At 43.1% G+C, this 19,496-nt stretch overlaps 1 protein-coding gene across 5 annotated transcripts; it reads right to left on the bottom strand.

Moving 5' to 3' along the window:
- Positions 1 to 164: 164 nt before the first annotated feature.
- ktn1 (kinectin 1) lies at positions 165 to 19,488 on the bottom strand. 5 transcript variants are annotated; one of them, XM_078276886.1, is made up of 36 exons: positions 19,350 to 19,487; positions 13,505 to 14,193; positions 13,241 to 13,405; positions 13,005 to 13,121; positions 12,759 to 12,889; positions 12,518 to 12,622; positions 12,280 to 12,420; positions 11,991 to 12,097; positions 11,552 to 11,696; positions 10,345 to 10,441; positions 10,047 to 10,225; positions 9,832 to 9,921; positions 9,694 to 9,731; positions 9,497 to 9,587; positions 9,122 to 9,190; positions 8,977 to 9,014; positions 8,764 to 8,854; positions 8,551 to 8,619; positions 8,004 to 8,041; positions 7,494 to 7,584; positions 7,257 to 7,369; positions 7,075 to 7,171; positions 6,774 to 6,814; positions 6,567 to 6,657; positions 5,664 to 5,750; positions 4,034 to 4,123; positions 3,821 to 3,907; positions 3,633 to 3,722; positions 3,460 to 3,552; positions 3,285 to 3,353; positions 3,070 to 3,153; positions 2,553 to 2,636; positions 1,683 to 1,766; positions 1,491 to 1,586; positions 1,268 to 1,378; positions 165 to 1,156 (listed from the first exon to the last, which is right to left on the bottom strand). In XM_078276886.1, exons 2-36 carry the CDS (start codon positions 14,190 to 14,192, stop codon positions 1,127 to 1,129), a joined length of 3,837 nt encoding a protein of 1,278 aa, XP_078133012.1. In that variant the 5' UTR covers position 14,193; positions 19,350 to 19,487; the 3' UTR covers positions 165 to 1,126. The 5 variants fall into 5 exon arrangements, with proteins under 5 accessions (XP_078133012.1, XP_078133013.1, XP_078133014.1 ...); XM_078276887.1 differs by having other exon boundaries at positions 13,005 to 13,118; XM_078276888.1 differs by having other exon boundaries at positions 13,241 to 13,399.
- Between the last annotated feature and the right edge of the window lie 8 nt (positions 19,489 to 19,496).

Below are 19,496 nucleotides of genomic sequence, written 5' to 3'. Positions count from 1 at the left end.
GCTTTATGAGCAGAAGCTTTGTAATTTCCCTGTGCATATTCAGGTTTTTCAAGACTGAATCAAATTAGTTTGAAATGTCAACTACAGTAAGGTTGCATGCTGCCCCACAGTGGTAGGGAGAAAGAAGTGCAGTGGAAGAAAAAGATTCAACCCATGAAACTGGACAGATTTATCAAGCATCCCTTTTTATTAACATCGCCTGTTACAAAAAGAACAAAATCTTCAGTGTTAATGAACTTAGCAACAATATAGCGAGTGTTGATTACAGATGATATGGGACGCTTACTCCTAGAGTAGTTGCAGTAGGATTAAAAACCTTTACACTGTTGACCTGGCCTTCTCTTTCCACAGCCAGGGTCAGACTCCCTTCTCTCTGGAGCTGGAGTACAGACTTGACTACAATATGTCCATGCATCTCCATAGTCACGTAGTGGCCCTTCTGATATGCTGAAGACCCCTTTTAAATCTCCCTTCTCCCACCCAATACCGAGCCAAGGTATGCATGGAGCTATGAATTCATGAATTCACAGTTTGTGATCGTTTACTGGTCAGGAGGTAAACAGATCAACAACAGTGTATTTCAGCAGGTCCTAACTGGTACATGCAAACTATACATATCTTTATTAAGTTAAGAAAAAAGGACTAAAAACCCAAAGTTTGTGTCATCAAGTTGGAAATTTGTATCACTGTCCTCTCTTGACAAACAACAAAAACTACTGTAGTATTCAAACGGATTTCATTGAAAAATACAGGTGTTTTAAACAGAGGAATGGTTGCCACGCAGTTTAAATTATGCTGGATGTCATTTTTAAGTTTAGAATAAAAATTAACTGGCGATGCTGCTGATAAAGAGGAATGTGGTGGGAGTGGTGTAGTGTGATTTGGTATAGTGTCTGGAGTGTTTGGAATTAACAGTAACCTCTGCCAACAGTGAGACTGGGCCAGAGTCAGTTGGAGGCTGCCTACAGTACAGGTGAGGCGACAGAGGTTGGGGAAAGGGTGTGGCTTGGTGTGACAGTATGGTGCGACGGTGGTAGTGATGAGACCGAAGGTCAAAGGTGGTCTCTGTAGTGCAGTCAGGGTGGCTGCGTGGAGGAGGAGGAAGGGGTGGGCTGTCCTCCTCTCACTATACCTTGGGCAGATCTTTGTCAGCCTCCTGGAGGAAAGCAGAATGTTCAGACTCCACATTCAAATACACAAATGTGAGAGATTATGATACTATAATGTTTTTTTTGGGCTGTAAGAACAGCACAGTAACAGGCCTTACCCCTTCCTTTCTCTTGGCGAGTTGCCGGCTGACGCCTTGTAGCAGCTGCTGCAGTTCCCTGACTGTTTGGTTCAGTCCTGCAGTCATTTTCTCCTTTCTGTCAATCTCTTCCTGTCAGAGACAGAATGGCTGATTTAGAGCTCAATGTAACCACTTAATTACCATACATGCAAAGACATAGAACACCAACTGTTACAGCACCCATACTGCCCCAGACTCTTACTCTCTGTGACGACAGACTGCTATTCTCTATCAGGTCATCACCGTTGTCAGTCACTTTTGAGAGCTCCCCTTGGATCAGATCAAGAGACTGCTGTGCCTGGATTAAGGACCAGAACGTTCCACATGTTAACAATGTGTCCTGGAGATGGATACACATCAGCAGTGGGATAAAAATATAAACAAATATTCTTACCGTATACAGGTCACCAGCCACCTTTTGCCTCTCGTTCTCTTCGGTCTCCAGCTTGGACAGCGTCTCAGTGAGCTGGGTTTTCAGCTGGAACCAAAACAGTCACTTAGCACACGCTCAATAGCACATTATAGCATGCCATTCACACATGTGAATCCCATTCATAATTTAGCATTACATGTACACAGAGCATTTTTTGAGAGCCTCCTGCCAACATTGCCTACATTAAATGCACATATAAAAAGTGCTCAAGACTTGCACAGATCTAACAGTTTTTGCTTGTCCTACATAGGCCATGGCCAAGCATTGTTGCTGGACAATGTAACAATGCGTTGCAACAGAAGTTCAATGGTCCGGTGTTGTTTTTTTGTTGTTCAAGTCCTCATTGTAATTAATCAGGAAGCTACATTTTTGATAGTGCTATTGTTGGTCTGAACGCAGCCAATATATTGTCAAAAAACAAATGACTTGATGCTACACAAAGACCACAGTAAAGTGTCCAGCTACATTGAAAGACAAAGGTCACGAGACAGACAGACATGGTTTGTAAGAAGGCTGAAGAGGTGCAGTTCAAGGTGTAGAGTAAAAATCATAGCTGAAGATGGACAAAATGGAGCACATTTGATATTTTTGGACTCTGCAGAAGGAAGTTCTAATAGGCCATTTGTTAGAAGCCTGAAAAAGGCAACATGAGATGAATGTAGTGCCAGTGTAGAAAGAAAACAAAGAGTTAGTCTTGTAAGTATCACCGAGTGTGAACATCAGTCATCATTATGCACTTCTAGGTTTTTGCTACTTTACAGGAGTCCTGGCTCCTTAAGGGTTGAGTTAGCATGTCACTGAGGTTCTAGCTAGAGGGTGAGCAACGCTTACCAAATTCAGCTCCTCATTCTGTCTGATAGCCTCTGTATATGAGCCATCAAGTCTGGTCTGCAATTCAGTCAACAGATCTTTGAGCTGAAATTGAGTTTTGAGATGATATGTTTAATGGGAGTCTGTGAGAGTCAGTCCAGGACAGCCCTACGAGCACACAACCTGTCTACGCAGTGATATGAGCTGATCAGGCCACAAGACTTCTACAAAAAGGGAATGCTCTTACTATTTAGCAGAGTCCTGTAGTGATAAATAAACCACAGAATCCTGTGTATGACTGTAAATTTCCAAAAGCAGGTCTATTAAGTTAGTTTGGTAAGTCAAATAGAGTCATTGCTAGAGCTGAATATGGACTATTTAATGTGTTGTGTGGATTTCATAAGCCCCAAATAAACAGGATGTCACAAAAACATTAAAACATGCCATGGACATGAAATTTAAAACAGAGCTTGTTCTTTTGCCACATGAGAATGAACACTATGACATGACTGGGTGAAGGAGTAAAGTTTCTGCTCACCTCTCGGACCTCTGTTACATAGGTGGCACTCTCACGCTCCGCCCTCTCCAACTCAGACTCCAAGTGCTCCTTTCCTCTTCTAAGCTACAGAGCACAACAGAGGTTCAAAAGATACTTGTGACCGAGACAAACACAAGTTAAAATGGCAGAATGTTTGAACTACATTCGGTCAGAGTGTTAGTTTGAGATTGAGTTTGCGTTTCTACTGGACTGACATTTTCCAACTCTGCGCCATCAGTTAGTCTCTCAACATCTTGCTCCAGAGCTGTGACTTTCAGGCTCATCTAAGGGAAGAGACAGCAGAATTATGCAATGAAACCCACACATGGTGCAATAATGTAGATTTAATAATTCAATCTGGGAGTTGTTTCCGGCTAAACCTGAACACACCTCTCGGAGCTCTCCCTGAGATAGCTCCAGCTTCACCCTCCAGCGAGACTCCTCCTGCTCCACGCTGTTCTGGAGGCGCTGCAGGATGCCCTCCTGTGGATACAGCAGGAATGACAGCTCAGTTTGGCAAGAGACACCACTAAGGAAGCACAAATGTTAAAACCTCATCTCACCGTCTCTGCCAACACCTTCTTGTATGTGTCACAGTCTTTCTGTAGAATCCTCTGAGCTTCCTCAGCTTCTTTCAGCTTCTCAGCCAGTCCCTAGTTTGAGTGAGTGAGTGAAAAGTATTTCTTGCTAAAAAATATTTTCAGTTTGAGAGGAAAGATGTTCAAATTTACTTTACTTCCACTTTATTTACCTTAGAGTCCCCTGGTGCAGGGGTGGATTGTGCAGCTGAGCTTTCAGCTACTGCCCCCTCAAATCTGTGGAGCCACTCCTGATGGTTCTATTAGAAAGAGGAGATGAAGAGTAAAGAGAAAAATCACAACACAGGAGGAGTAAGTGCAACGAAATAAAACTGATTTTCAAACACCAATTTGCATGGGAGGTAAAAATCCAATATTATCCATACCTGCTCATTGGGCAGAGGCACATGGGGCAGAAGTCTGTGCAGAACATCTCGACACTCGGCCTGACACATTGTCAGTGCTGTCTGGTTCTCCTACAAGGCGACAGGAGCGGGCAAAGAGACAAAAAGACAGGAGAGGAGATTGAGCACCGGCTATTCACATAGTTCAGTCACTTCGAAGACAAAGTCCAGTGGTCATCGGAGCAGATATGACCACCACCTTTCCTTCTTCCTTATTCTAATTTCTATGAGGCCGTTTTAAACCAAGCCATGCATCAAGCTGCTCCAATCAATGTTACAGGAATGATTCACTTAACATAATCTTTGTAATTATAATTGTAGAGGATCAGGATAAACGCTGTCTCACTCCTACTTCCATTTACCCTAAGAAAACATCAGCATCTTTCAACAGGCCACACCTACACCGACTGTCAGCAACCTCACATTCAGAGCACATCACATCTTCAGTCCTCCTGCAACCACAAATACATCAACATGTTTTCATGAAATTGTACAAAGTACCTTGAAACTCTTCAATAAATAAAAAAAAAAGGTAGCTATCAATCCTCCCACAATAGGCTAGCATCATGCACTGTCACTCTGAGGGCCTGAAGGGAGAGCGTATGCCAAGCACTAGCCAGCTGGCACTCTAACCACTATTCACATTAACACACCGTGTCACAAGGCAGCTCTGAAACGAGTGTATAGAGTTGAATACAAACAGTGTGCACTGACAGTACACAACAGCTGCCAAGGAACTCCCTGGCTCCGCTCTAAGAAGGTGGTTTCTACTGTACTCAGATGGCTGAAGAGCAGCTGCTGTGTCGATGGTTCAGCATGTACCCTACCCTGACGTAAAGCGAGGAGGGCAGACATATATGCTTACTATAACTGTTAATAGACCAGCTATCTGGTAGCCAACTCTGTCTACACGAAATGGACCTGCAGCTACAAGACATATACTGTAGTTACATTTAGTTTCACAAAGATCTTTCAGTCAGGAGTACACAGCATTGAGAAACATAAGGCCACTGTTGCATATTCATTCAACATTTTAAATGATCACACTTCCTTTAAAAAGAATGCATTAAAATCAAAGTGAATTACACAGATTTTCATTGACTGAAAAACGGGTGACATTGACAGTATGGATGTCACAAAGCAGAATTGGAGGGGGGGCGGAGAACATGCTAGAAGTGGCATGACAGACAGAAAGCGGCAGAAATGATTACCATGAATCTCAACCTAATGACATCTAGTGAAACAATTTCTAGGTCACTGCGCACTCATTTCCAAGCATCAGCCTGAGCTTTGGGAGAGGAGAAATCTTCTATATATTTCAGAGCTTAATGCAAAAATGTATCCGCTAATGAAACCAATATATGTTAAGTTAATAAAGTCTGAGATTCCCAAGGGGAGTAGCATAGTTCAACAGCTTAACACAAGGCCAATTGAAAACTTGAAGCCAAACAACAGAGGGGAGGGGCGAGAGTGAGGTAAATGAGTATGCAGCTTTGTAATGGATGATGACGAAAAATAAATCTCATTGGGTCAATTATGGCAAAAAACAGCATTTTTGGGGGATGCATCAGATTGGAACTAGAGTGAAGGAGACTGAGGTGGGGTGTCGAACCTTGACAGCTTTGCTGAGTTTCCCTTGAAGCATGGCCTCGGTAGCTGACAGAGCTTCCATTGCACTCCAGTTTTTCTCCCGAAGCTCCTGTTTTGGTCAGTTCCAGAGAGATGCTACTTTCAGTTCAGCCTCAGGATATATGCATTCAGTGACCCTCAAATGAAGACTGGTAAAGTAACAGAACAAACTGAACGCATTTCTCATTTTAAAATTGCTACACTCTGTTTTTCACCCATGCTCCAGCCGCTAAAAATAAGTATGAACAAATAGCCTTGAGAGTCACAGTCTCGCACCTTGTGTGGGTAAAAGCAAAATACACAGTATGCAAGATATGTATTGTAACAATGTTCTGCTGGTACTTCAAGTTCTGCTAGTATTTCAACTACTAGTCTATTCAAATTTAGGTAATGATGTCTGGATATATATATAAGGGAGATACAAAAATTTGAAAACAAAGGTCACATAAATATGCTTTTCAATGCAAATACCCAAAAAAAAAAAAAGAAAAGAAAAAAAAGGTAGGAGAGTTTCTAACGCTCTGAATCACCCACAAGCACAGACAAGCTTGCTGAAACAGTCATGGCCAATTGTGAGCATAACAGGAGTAGGCTGGAAGCCCAGTTATGAAACGCTCAGCTTAAGCAATCCAAATCAAATTAGACATCCGTACTGATGTGTACAATCATGTTGAAAACACAACCTTAGCTAAAGAAAGCACAAAGCAAAACAAGTGGGACCAAGCGGCAGTGGACAACGGGAAGTATGGATGTATGCTATGTGCAACTCCAGTGTGAGGGGAGTGTTTCGGGGAACAACACAAGGGGAGGGGATGATGTCTCGCAGGGCTAGACCAGAGCAGTCACTGGTGGTATACAGTTCAGGGCAACACTGTAGCAAACCTACGTTGTTCTTCTTCCTATGAAGCTCCAGGGAGTCCCTCAGCTCAGCCAGCTCACCCTGGAGATCTGAGACCTGCTTCTCCTTCTCTGACAACCTAATAGACGACAACATAACCACTCATTTTGAATTATTATGTAGTTACGGGTCCTTTAAAATGAAAATGTGTGTAGAAAATATGTACGTTATCATATGGAATGCAACATTACTCACGCTGTAAGAAGCTCTGGGCTTGGCACTGCTGTGTGGGACTGCTGTTTAAGGAGGGGAAAAGACTCCATTAAAAATAGGACTGAATGAGGATTTTATCTCTTATGTCCCTCGTAACAAAACCAAAATAAAATTTAAAAAAAAATCTAAATTTAAGAACAATTCAAACATGAACAGTTTTGTCTGAGTCACTGGTCAGAAGTGGCCCGTTTGTTCTACTATGCATACTTGGTAGCTAGACAAATCTTCCTGATTCAAACCATAGAATGTGTCACACTTGCAATTCTTTGAGATCGTTCCTCACCTGTTGGTGTATCTGCTCCACCTTCTCACTCAGCTCCTTAGTCCTTGCCTCCAGCTCAGCCTGTAGCATCTGGATCTCATGGTCCTTTGCTGCTAGCCTGTGGGTCAGATGCTCTTACCATTAGTCTGATTTGTGAAGGCAACGCTGGACGACGACATGTTGAAGTATAGGGATTAACTTACTGAGCCTGGAGTTCTTGGATCTGGGTACCAGATCTGGTCAGCTCTTCTGATGTCTCCTTCTGTCTCAGCTGCTCTACCTCTACCTGCAAGGCAGCCAACTGCTGCTCCAGAGCCTGCGAGACAAAAACAGCTTTAGACAAGAGCTCAAAGTAAGACAATACAACATGAACAATATAAAAAGGTAGAGCACTCTAAATTTGCAAACACAGTATTCCATTGAAACAGAAAAGCCCACACCTCAACTGTCTTCTCTTTGGTAGAGCTGCTGTCTTGTGCCATCTGTAGACTCTCCTCCAATGATTTTAGCTTCACATCCTTCTCTTGGATCCTATAAAGCAAAAGTCAAACAATGGTTCATCATAGAGAACAGTTTGACGTCACACAGAATCTGCTGATAACGTACATATATAATGACATCCGTGACAAGAGGACATTTAACAATGCACAGCCTCTTGTGCCAGCGGAGAATTATCAGGTGTGTGTCTCAGGAGTGGCCTGGAGTGCCAGGAGGAATTTGTTTTTAAATGCTTACAGTGGAGTGGCCTTTGGTTTTATAACATGTAATTATGACTTGTATCAGTTGCTCTGTATCTCAGCAAGTTGGCAAAGTTGCCGCCACTCACAGACTGGTGTTACGGAAACTAAAGTTAGTCTTTGTTTGTTGTAGATGTTGGGCGATCATAAGACTATGGTACTATTACATTGCCATAATCGTAATATAATACCAAAGTCAATGATTGATCTTACTTGCTGTGAAGTTCTTCCACTATCGACTCTGATGATGCCTGTGATAAGGGTAAAAGACAATTTAAAAAGGAATCCATACCGATTAAGAGAACACACTTTACATTCACAGGCTACATCCACACTACTATGCTACTAAACAGCATTTTGAAAGAAAAATGATCTTCGTCCACACAAGCGTTTTAGCTGTGTAGCAGAACTAATCTTCATCCATATTAACACGTCTGACAACGCATATCACACGATCATTTGCATACACTGGGCATGGACGTGCTGGTGTAAACAGGAAGCAGATTCTCTACCGTTGCTCTGCGGTTGAAAATTGATTTATAGGAGTTGAAAAAACAGAAAATACTTGGAGAGAGAGAACAATGGCAAAAAGTAAAGCGGGATTTATGCTTCTGTGGAGGCTCCACGCAGAGCTTTCGCCGTAGCCTACGTAAGTGGCCTGAAGTTTATACTTGTGCGTTGGTGCCTGCGTCGATCTCTTTAAGAGAATAGCAGGGCCGGCATGTGCGTGTGCATGGGGAGTGAATTTTATACAACTCACCTGTTCTGCTGTCTTTCTCTGAAGGGTCTCTATTTCTTGTTTTAGTGCCTTGTTTTCTTCTCTTATAGCCTGCATCAGGGAGAGAAATTACTTATAGATTTTCTGTCCAATTAGGGATTGTGATTACAAGGCAAGCAGTGAAATGCAGAGTCACTTAAAGCATGCTGACGTCAGTCAAATGTGTGTGAGGCAGCAAAAGAGAAAAACAAACACCTTGAGCTCTTCCTCTTTGTTGGCCACCTCAATCAGCCCCTTCTCCAGAAGGTCCTCTACGGTTTTCATGTTGTCCTCCTTCTCCCGGACACTGGGTAGGGAGCAATGTTTTATGACGTCATTCAGTTATTCATTATGGCTTACTAGTTTAATGGACAGAGTAACAAGGCTAACCAGATGACATTTAAAATATGTTCCAGTTTTCACACACACCTCTTTTGGAACTGGTCCAAAGCCAGTTGGGAGGCAGTCTGCATGGGGAGAGTCAAATAGAGAGTGTGTGTCAAAGAGAAAAACACAAACCCATAGGGGCCTTTTAAACTTGAAACACTTAAAACAGACAAGGTACATGGCTAACCTGATCAGAAATCTGTGCCTGCAGATTCTGAATCTCTGCCTTCAGTGACATGTTCTCATTGTGCAAGGACTGCAGAGGAAACACAAGAAAGAGAGATTTATTATGCCAAGATGATACAGGATCTGACATAGCACTCATAATTCTGTCTTAGGTTTATAAAACCGTGAAATTAATTATATCGGTTTGGCATCTGAACACAAAATATCTGCAAATGTCAACCCTTTTTCTGGCAGGGTGGTGTACATGGTCTTCAATTTATATTCCCCTCTGAACGCAATGAGAGGCACAGAACATGTTGGCCAAATTCCAGCAGACTAATAAACTAATGCAATGGTAGTATAAAAAGCTGTCGATGAAGTGCTCTTGCAAATATACCTGCATGTTAGTTTCCCTACTGGCCCCACTGCTTCTCTCCGCATTTAAAGAATCCTCCAGACTCTTTCTCTGCAACTCCTTATCAGCCAATCTAAACAGCACAGGGGAAAAGTTGGGAGAGTGCATGAGAAATGGTTCAACAGTATCACTTGTAATGCCGTCACTATATGTCTGAAAAGGTCTAAATAGTTTCTCACAGCTTCTGTAGCTCCTCAATGTGAGAGACATGGGTGACCTAAATTAGAAGAAAATCTATGTTATCCTACATGCATACAGTTAGGCATGTGAGCATATTTGTCCAACTAAACATAGGTAAATAAGGTTGTCCAATATACCTGTGAGGAGATCTGGGCATGCAGGGTCTCATTCTGGACTTGCAGGGTCTCGCTCTGGACCTGAAGACCTTTGTTTTCATTCATAAGGTCCTGTTAAACACAGACTGTATTAGTGTATACAAGTGTGTTGCTCTGCTTCACAGAGAAATTCACTGTGCATCTCAATATGGAATCAACACTTCAGAGTACTAAAATGGGATGTTGTAGCAGCTCACCTGAACCCGGGCTTGCATTGAGTCATCAGGCATACTGTGCTGGGACATAAGCTCCATCACTCTCTGCTCCAGCAGATCCTTGGAAACCATTGCTTCAGTCAGGCTGCTGTGTAGGGTCTGGATCTCCTTGTTCTTGTTGTTCATCTCCGTCTCCACTGCCAACAACTTGCTGTGAAGCTCTGCACCCACAAATACACAGACAGACAATCAGTTGCTGAATGTAATTGACAATTCTCTTTAATGTAGTAGAAGCAACAAGTTAAAAGGATTGAATGTTTAGTGCGACATATTTTATTACCTTGCTTTGAGGCCTGAAGTTTCTCTCTCTCAGCATTGACACTGTGGAGGAACTTCTGCAGTTCGTCCCAACTTCGCTTAGCATCTTGCAGTTGGGCCTGGGGATGGAGACATAGATCCAATTTGGTGAACACGTTTCTCCCAATCCATATGATAGAAAACAAGTGTTGTACTGCCACACTACACTAAACTAACAAGGTCACATGAGACACAGCAATCTTCTAACCGTATATAAACTAGGAACTATATTCTCAGAAAGGCAAAGCATTGCTACTCTCTGCTCGGGGCTTCTCAGGTGCTGCAAGCATATCACTCCGCCCAAGTAACAGAAGTAGCAGTGCTTTGCCTTTCTGAGAATATAGTTCCCAGTTTATATACGGTTAGAAGATGGCTGTGTCTCATGTGACCTTGTTATTTGTACACGCTGTGACTAGACAAATCACAACATGTAAATAGGAACATGTTAGCGTTATTTTGTCACTTATTCGGAGCAGTAGGCTAGTTGGAACCGATTACCTTCAGGATCCGTGCTAGGCTAAGCTACCGGTGGAGCCGTCGGACAGAGTTACAACACGCACGGAGATGAGAAGGGTATGTATGGCCTTATCTAACTCTGGGGGTTACGGTGAATAACCTAAAGTCCCAATAAGTCGGCGTGTTCCTTTAAGTCCTCCTCAACTCAAACAAAGCTCTGGATGTTCTAAACTAAGTTAATGGATAGTCCAAATTACAAAACATCTTGTAGACGCTTTAATTGATTTTTCTAGTCTGTGCAATAAAGAAAACCAGATTTCTGTCATCAAAATCTCAACTCTTGCCATGGCTCTCAGGTTCTTTGCCGAGACCATTCCGTTTCAAGCCAGCAACTCAAATTTCCATCTTTAAATCACAGTCAATGAAAAGACAGGAAGGGCTGATCTGGGTGTCTCGCAGGAAAGGGTTGTTCATACACAGCACAAAGCCTCAAACATTCCAGCTTCCACAGCCAACACACTCCTCCCAACCCAAGTTGTATTTCCCACACCCCTGCCTAGGACTTCCACTTCAACCTCCTCCCATTTCCTTGGTAATGCTACCACTGCTGTTAACCAGATTTGAGGCTGTGCGGCATGGCCCAGGTTTTGTACAGCCCAGTTCATTTTTGTCTCACCCGGGGAAACTGAAGCACGGCCTACATAGCAACACATTGTACATCTGGATTAGCGTACCTCCAGCTGGGACACGTTCTGCTTATAGTTGACCTCCAGTGACTTCCTCTGGTGCTCCTCCTGCTGCAGCTTGCTGTTGTTGTCCGCCAGCTCTTTCATCAGGCTGGCATACTCAGAACGCAGCTTGTTCAGCTCTGCTGAATTCCTATCAAGCAACACATGCACACAAATGAGTGATATGAAAATGGGGGCATTTCACATTGTGCAACTATGCATCCAGATGGATCTCTTAAGTGAGCAACACAGCCAGAAGAAATGGAGAATCATTTTAAGATGAGAAGTCTGAGCTAAAATGCAAAGATAATGAGCTGAAATTCTTATATGAATTGGATCACTATGATAGTTTCACCAAGACGAGCAGATGAGACATGCATGAAGCTCTAGTGAGCATGACCAGTAGGGTCTTATCTATTGTAGTGACTAGTAGTGTAACACTGACTTGCTCTCCATCTGGTTGGTAGCAGAGCTGACTGCGTCCCTCAGGATGCTGTTCTCCTGCTGCAGTCGAGTGATCTGGCTTTCCAGCTGCTCCCTTACCTGCTGAAACTACAAATGTACAAGATGATTCAGTCTGCATGCAGCCTTAAGGGAATGCCAAAAGGTCTGGGTTCCTTTACATTTTTTTAATTCTGCTCCCCCCCACAGTATTGATGATATAGAGGGCTGTATGTAAACAAAATGGAAAACAAGTGATTTAATGTCCATACTTATGCAATAAGTCAAATCACCTTTATCTGCATGGTCTGGAGCTCCTGGTAGCTGCCTTGTGCTTTGCCCTGCATGCTACCCAGTTCTTTCTCCATGGCTCCACGTTGCTCTCTCATCATGGCCTCCACCCGGCCTGTCTTTTGCTTCTCAACTTGAAGCTCCTAAAGCACAGAAGAGTGCATATGAAGCTGTTAAATTACTCTAAAATAAGTTGTATCATAGTATGTACTTCATTAAGAAGAGCATGGGAATCCAGACCTGGTTAAGCTGTTTCACTTTGTCCTTGGCAATGGAAGCCTCCTCCTGCAGAGTTGTAAGAAGTCTCTCTCGTTCCTGTGCAGCTGGGTCAGGCCTAGCCGCAGACTGGTGGTGAGACACATAACATTAAGAAAGCAGGCATGGCAAGTCCCAACTACAAATACCAGGTCTCCTGCCAAATAGTGTGAAATGTCACTTGTCACAACACCCAATTCAAATGTATCATTTATTAATCTCTCACTTTGTGCCAAGCATCCAAAGCATTAGGGCTCTTCTCCCCGAGGAGAGCGATCACGCTGACAGCCTCGGCCTCTGACAGAGCCAGGCTGGACAAACCAGACAGCAGCTCCTTCAGCTTCACCTCCGTGTTCTCTGTTTAAGACACACAAGACCATGCAATTTAGCATGTTATTAAATGGCAGGGACAACAACAAAGACTGAAATACTGGATCAGACTTGTTTCTCTCCCCCCCCCCGCTCCCCTTACCTTTGTCAGTCTCATTCTTCTGTTTCTTGCCACTCCCTTTGGAATGTACATCATCGTTATGGCCTGCCTGGTGGTTCGCAGAAGCTGCTGAGTCAGCCAGCACATGGGCTTCATCTACTGGATTTGAGGAAAAACATTTGATTACAAAGCGAGAAGTTTAGGCTTGAGCGCATGTCCTGATATTGTGAAGAAATTTAGATATAATTTAGCATGTGAGACCATTGTATCACCATTACCATGCTCAGTCTTCTGCCTCTTGGCAGAGTTCTTCTTCCTGCCACTGGTAGCACTTGGGGTTGCACCGTCCAGAACTTTGGTTTCAGCCACAATGGGAGCTTCCTTCTTGACTAGAGCTGGAGCTTGCTCAGCCTTAACCTCTGGCTGCTGGTCATCCACTGTAACTTAGGAGGAATTTATTAAACAAAAGATTTAGCTATTTCCATTTTTCCACGAGAATCTAAGTGACAACCCCACTTTAAACTGTACTCTTGGCTACTCACCTGGCTCTGCTTTTTGTTTCTTCTTCTCCTTTTTCTTTCCAGAAATCTGTGGAGGTGTCTGAGCCTGAACAGGAGCCTGAGTGGCTTGGACCTGTACCTGAACCTCAAGCTGGGGAGAGGGAAGGCTGGACTGTTTGCCTGCAGCCAGGAATGGCTCTGTCCTGCGGCTGACCGGCTTTGAGCCGTTCACTTCTGGCTCCTCAGAAGGAGGAGCAGCAGCTGCTGCTGCTGCGGTGGCAGCTGCAGCAGCAGCGGCGGCCTTGGCAGCCTTTTTCTCCTTCTTCTTTCTCTCCCTCAGACCAGCAGGAGCATCAGGTGACACTGAAACAGGCACATAGGGAATAGGTGTTGGAGGATCAGGATCTGGAGTAGCCACTAGTGCAGGTTCCTCTTCTACCTCCAGAGTGGAGCTGTTGGCACCATCAGCCACATCAAAATCCCGAAGATCCTCTTCCGACTCCCCTCCACCTCCGCTGGCACTCTCCTTCTTCTTGCTCTTCTTTTTTTCATTCTTCTTACGGGTGTCTGGCTTAGATGGTGGTAGCTTGAGGTCGCGTTTCTGCCTGGCCAGCACCTCATCGTAGGAGGTTTCCTTCATGAAGAGCCAGAAGAAGAGGAACATGAGGGCGATGACTAGGGAAGGGGCCAGGATGAGCAGGTACTGAGAGTCATAGATATCCACAGCCATTCTGAAGAGGAGAATGAAGGGAAAAACTTTAATTTAGGCTACTTGGCACACAGTCACTGTTAAAATGCAGACCTGCTCCATTCCACATCATGGTATGCATCTGCCAATATTTCCCACATACTGAATGCATGCCATTATGGTAATAGCTTTCTACCAACAAATGCAACTAGCAAACGCTGCTCAAATCCAGAGATCACAATAACTCAACGACATTATGTACATGAATCTGATCATATCCATCCAATACAAGTCTTGCTGTATATTCAGATTTATTTGCAGGTCAACCACACCTGCCATCCATGAGAGCTAGCCTGCGATGTGTGAACTGGTGCAAGTATGAGATATGGAGGTGGAGGTGTTGGTACATCATTAGCGTTGAGGACTTAATAACCCCCTCTCCTCTCATAGCGCTATAACCCAATTTAGATAACACTACCCCAGCTACACAGCTTAGCATCCTCCCCACCTTTACATACACAGACAATAAGGGGTATGTACTTGAAACCCAGCTTGGTAGGAGCCAGATTGAAAACTTGAAACCTTACATTGGTTTAAAAAGGTGGGCAAAATAAACCAAGAACATCAGAAAGACAACTAGGCCAAAAAAGAAGATGGCCCGCTGTCTTTTAGTCACTTCCCTCCTTCAGCCCCCACAAAGACGACATGGTGGAATTCTAAACTCATATCAGGATGGATTTGCAAGAGGCAAAAATACACCCACATGCAAGTGTCACCCGCTTAGGTCTGCTGCAGCTGCAGTTTGACCCCTGCCTGCTTTAAGCCAAGGGAGAGGAGGTTCTTCTTCCATTGCAGGCAAAGTTTACGGAGTGAAGAGGCCCTGAGAGTGAGACTTCATCAGTTTAGCATTTGCTAAAGATATTCTTAGGAACTGTGTGTTGTCTCCTGGGGTGGAATCAGTGCAGATAAAGCTGTAATAATTTGAGACACAAGGCATCTTATTGCTCACTAGAAGCCACTATTATTAACCAAACCAACTGTAAGCATTATTGTCATATTGTCTTGGCATAAAAAAAACAAAAAAAAATGGCGGCATGATGGCTGTGAAAATGAAGTTGCTGTATGTTAATAAATGTGGCTACTTAGCCAAGTAATGTGATTAGTCTAAGAAACATTCAAACAATGCCAACATTTTAAGCAGGGAGCTTGCAGTTTCTCTTGATTTTCCTCTTATATATGTCCTTATCTTATTTCTTTCTGTTTAATCAACCTGATTACACCTCAGATACCATGTTTGATGTGAAAATCACAGAGGTGGTGCTAGGGCTGGGCAATATATCGATATCGATATTTGACATCGATATATGAGGCTAGAGATCATCTTACATTTTGGATATCGTAATATCGTGATATGACACACGTGTTGTCTTTTCCTGAGGCCTGTACTACAAATCAAGATCAACATGCCCTGGATTCATTTGTTACCCGGCTTCACCTAATCTAATCCTGCATAAACTGTGTCACGACGGTGGTTAACAACTAGTTCAATCAGCCCAGGGTTTCCCAATCCAGCAACACGCGTTCACATAAAAGAGGCGGTGTTTGCACAGCATGACCAATCGCATTCAACATCTACCCGAGCCGCATATTTTACATAAGAAGAGCAAACTATAATTCTACATAAATATGAAGAACACTGACACGGTTTCACAGGCAAAACACAATACAGTCACTGCTTCCTAAAACAGGAAGGAAAGCTGGCAAAAAAAAAAAAGAAAGCCGATGCTGTAAATGCGTAAATCACAACGCTATCGATATCACTTCCCCATCAGTCAGGCACAAGATCTGACCATAATTACACTTTTGCTTTCCATAAACTGTCGTTGCTTTAGCCTATTATATTATCAGTTGCAACCCTGGCAGTGAGTAAGCGATCGTGAGAGAAAATAAAAAAATATATATAAAAACATCATTCAAACCGATGTGTGACATTGGCAACACACAGCTCAAGAAGCCGACAAATACCTAACCTATACGTAATTCCCTCCGCTGAAAATCTATATCTTTCATAAAGATACCCATCAGGGAATGTTAACGGGGTTGTCGGTCTCTAAATGTTTTAACTTTTATGAGCGAACCTCTCTCCGCGCACAGAGCTCCCCCGGATCTTCTAAGAACGGTGATGCCGTTATCAATCGAGTATTGATTGGTCAGTAGGCGGTGCTTTAACACCGGTTGATCTCTAATCTCCAACATAACCTGCTCCCGACCAGGTTAGGTGTTCAGCATGTTACCACGGCGATGTAACCCGGTAACAAGTGATCCACCGTCATGATACACAAAAGCCTCTGGTTTTACAAGTTAAGCCCTGGGTGACCACAACAGTATTGTGTTGTCAACAATACAGAGTTGCACAGACAGTGAGTGACCTGAAGTGTTGCACAATCCCATCATTTACCCAGGATCTGTGGTAGTAATATAGCATAGGAGTCAGCGCCGTAGAGCAGACCTCTTTAGTAATTTGGATTAAGCAGATTACCCATGATAATACATTTAAGAATAACTTTCCACTGCAGGGCTTCCTTAGGAATGGCAGGCTTAGCCTTATAGTGTAATGTTGACCCCGTTTTTTCACTCACACCTTGAAAATCTGTCATTACATCTTCCACAACACACACAAAAATGTACCAGGTCTGTTACGTTTAATATTTGACGCACCTTTTCCTGGAAAAAAATATTTAGCCTTTTAAGCACCAAGCTTTTCCTCTGAGCATTGACTAAAAAAAACTTTTACGTAACATTTTCTGTAGTGCTTTGATTTTGACGATCCCATTCGATAGGCTTACTGGTGCATTCCTCCACACTCCAAAAGGTTACAGCTGGGGGCAAACTCATAGAAAATATGTAACTGTGAGCAGAAAAAAAACAGCAGTTTGTTTAGAGAGCACAGTTGAAACCAGTACAGTCAAAAACCCGTACCAAGATGAAAATATTATACATTTACTTGAGTGTTTTTTTTTTTTTTTAAATCTCTTCCCATCTGCTCTATAGTTTTCTTACCTGTGAACTGAAGCAACATGCCAAGACCAAAAAAAGCCTTTCAGTGGCCTAGAGATTATGTCTGAAACCTAGTCATAAACCAACTAGATCAAAGTTTTATAAAAATAAAACCGAAGACATAAAGAAGCCATAGTAAAGTATTTACTACTGTACATGCACAGCATCGGTGAATACGGTAACTTACTTTCAGTGGCTACACAAATCACATTCATTGTATGTTCCAGGAAACTCCCATGTCAGACCAAATGAAGTTGTGAAATTAAACTTGAAGCAACATTGTCGTCTTAGCATGGGTGGAGTAAGTGGTGTAAAAGTTAGAAGCCTGCTTGCCTTCTTTCTTTCTTTTAGCCCCAGGCCTCAGAGTGGAAGGTGCATGAGTTTCATAGTGCAGCCTGAGCCTTGTCCCAGCATCAAAATGAGCCAGGAGGACAAAGCCCTTTCGGGCTGTTGGCTCCTCGGAATCTAGCCACTTGGCTGGCCAGGCCTCCTGATTTGGCAGGCATTGACAGAGAGGGAACTCCTGATAACTATCGGGCCCAAAAAGTGGCGCAGACAGTACTTGAAAACTAGGCCAGATGACAACAATTCACTGAAAAGCACGTTAAAAAAAAAAAAAGGTCCAGGAAAGCACAGAAACTGAGTAAACAATTTCTCTAGTATATATTTACATACAGACAAGTGTAATCTTAACTCAGAATTAGAACTAGGGTTAAAAGTTATCTAGTTTAAGACAATTGAGAGATGGTTATGTCTAAATAGTTAAGCTCTAAGGAGGACACACTGATAATTTACCATTATCAGTATTCTGGTAATAAACTAAACAGAAAGTAGCAAAGTACACAGTAGGGCTTTTGATTATAGTGGGGAAACCAACCCATAAGTATTGTTCCTCTGAAATGGTCTGCTCTTCCCCGAGCGTGGTACATATTGAATCAAGTACAACCAACAAAGACCTCAAAGAAATTGACAAAGAACTTATACTAATCCACAAAACAGTCACCTTTATGGACTCTTTGCAGACGTTTCTCAAAGTGGGGCCAATGGGGTGCTTAAAGGATTTCCAAGGATCTCCAGAAAGGTTCTTAGGTTTAGAGTTTATTCAGCATTAAAGTTAGTTAAAACAAAAACTATATCTAGAAGTCAACTAGACAGTTAGTCATATGTTTAGTCACCACTTTATTGCAGATGTAGTAGGATTGCCAACACAAGTGTGAAGTACCAGAAAAAAGTAACAATACCTCGACTTTGATGTCAAGCAAGCTTCCTCAAAATGAAACAAGGGCAGATCACTATGGTGGAGTACCATGTCCCAGCATGCTCAGTCATGTCTAATGTCGGCCTTGTGCACACAACTGAACCAAGATACGTAATGGCAGCTGTTCTTACAACAAAAAAAGGCTGCATGTGGACAGTCTCTTATCACAGAAATAGCAGAAATGATCTATCTATAGCGTTAATCTTCCTTGCTAAGTTAGCCTAGCTCGCTCCTGAAGTCACACGACATGTTATAATCAAATCAACTATGAAAGCGAAAGGAGGCACACATGTCGACGAAAGACTCACTGCGCCGAAATGACTAGCAACATTTTTTTTTATTTAAACAGTGGAGGTTCAATAGTGACCTGGACAGGGCTACAAGTAGCTGCTATAATAGTTATATCCATACAGGAAAAGGCTTGTCGCCACTCAAGTTCGTATCAGAGTGGATAAAGCTCAGTATTATGAATGAGCTAGCTAACGTAAAAGCTAGCCAACTAACGTGATCCAGGTAACGTTACTAACGTTAGCCGACCAATCCAATTACGGTAATAGAACAGAGGAAGTCTTCAGCGATAGGAATAGAACTGACCAGCAAAAATGTTAACAGGAACACCCAAGTTAATTTTTTTACACACACTCTCAGCCCGTATGGAGGCGTGGACATCTGCCCCCCCAAGACGGGGGCCTCGTCTTGATAGTGACCCAGCCTCCCCCTCTCCTGAAATCTCTGACCCGGTCTGCTGCTTCATTCTTCCGTTCAAGTCCTAAGGGCCGTTCCCAGGCCTGGGTAAAGAGTGTAGCTGCGCTAAGAATGGGAAGAGCGGCTTTTTTCACAATCAATAAACATGATATCGCCGATGACCGCTAAACACAGCATACCTGTAGCTTCAGTTTGTTGTTCCCTTAGCCAGTAGTGAAATGGCGTAGTTCTGCGTTGACTCTGGCAGACTCTCGACTTCCCAGAGCAGCTCCAGCTTGGGTTTCTTCTGCGCTATCCGTCAGACTATCTGCTGTTTCTGGTTCGCG

This window comes from Sander vitreus, chromosome 20, assembly GCF_031162955.1.
Source record: "Sander vitreus isolate 19-12246 chromosome 20, sanVit1, whole genome shotgun sequence".
Lineage (NCBI taxonomy): Eukaryota > Metazoa > Chordata > Actinopteri > Perciformes > Percidae > Sander > Sander vitreus.
Note: the sequence above shows the minus strand (reverse complement) of the source record. Positions and strands in the feature narration are given on the sequence as shown.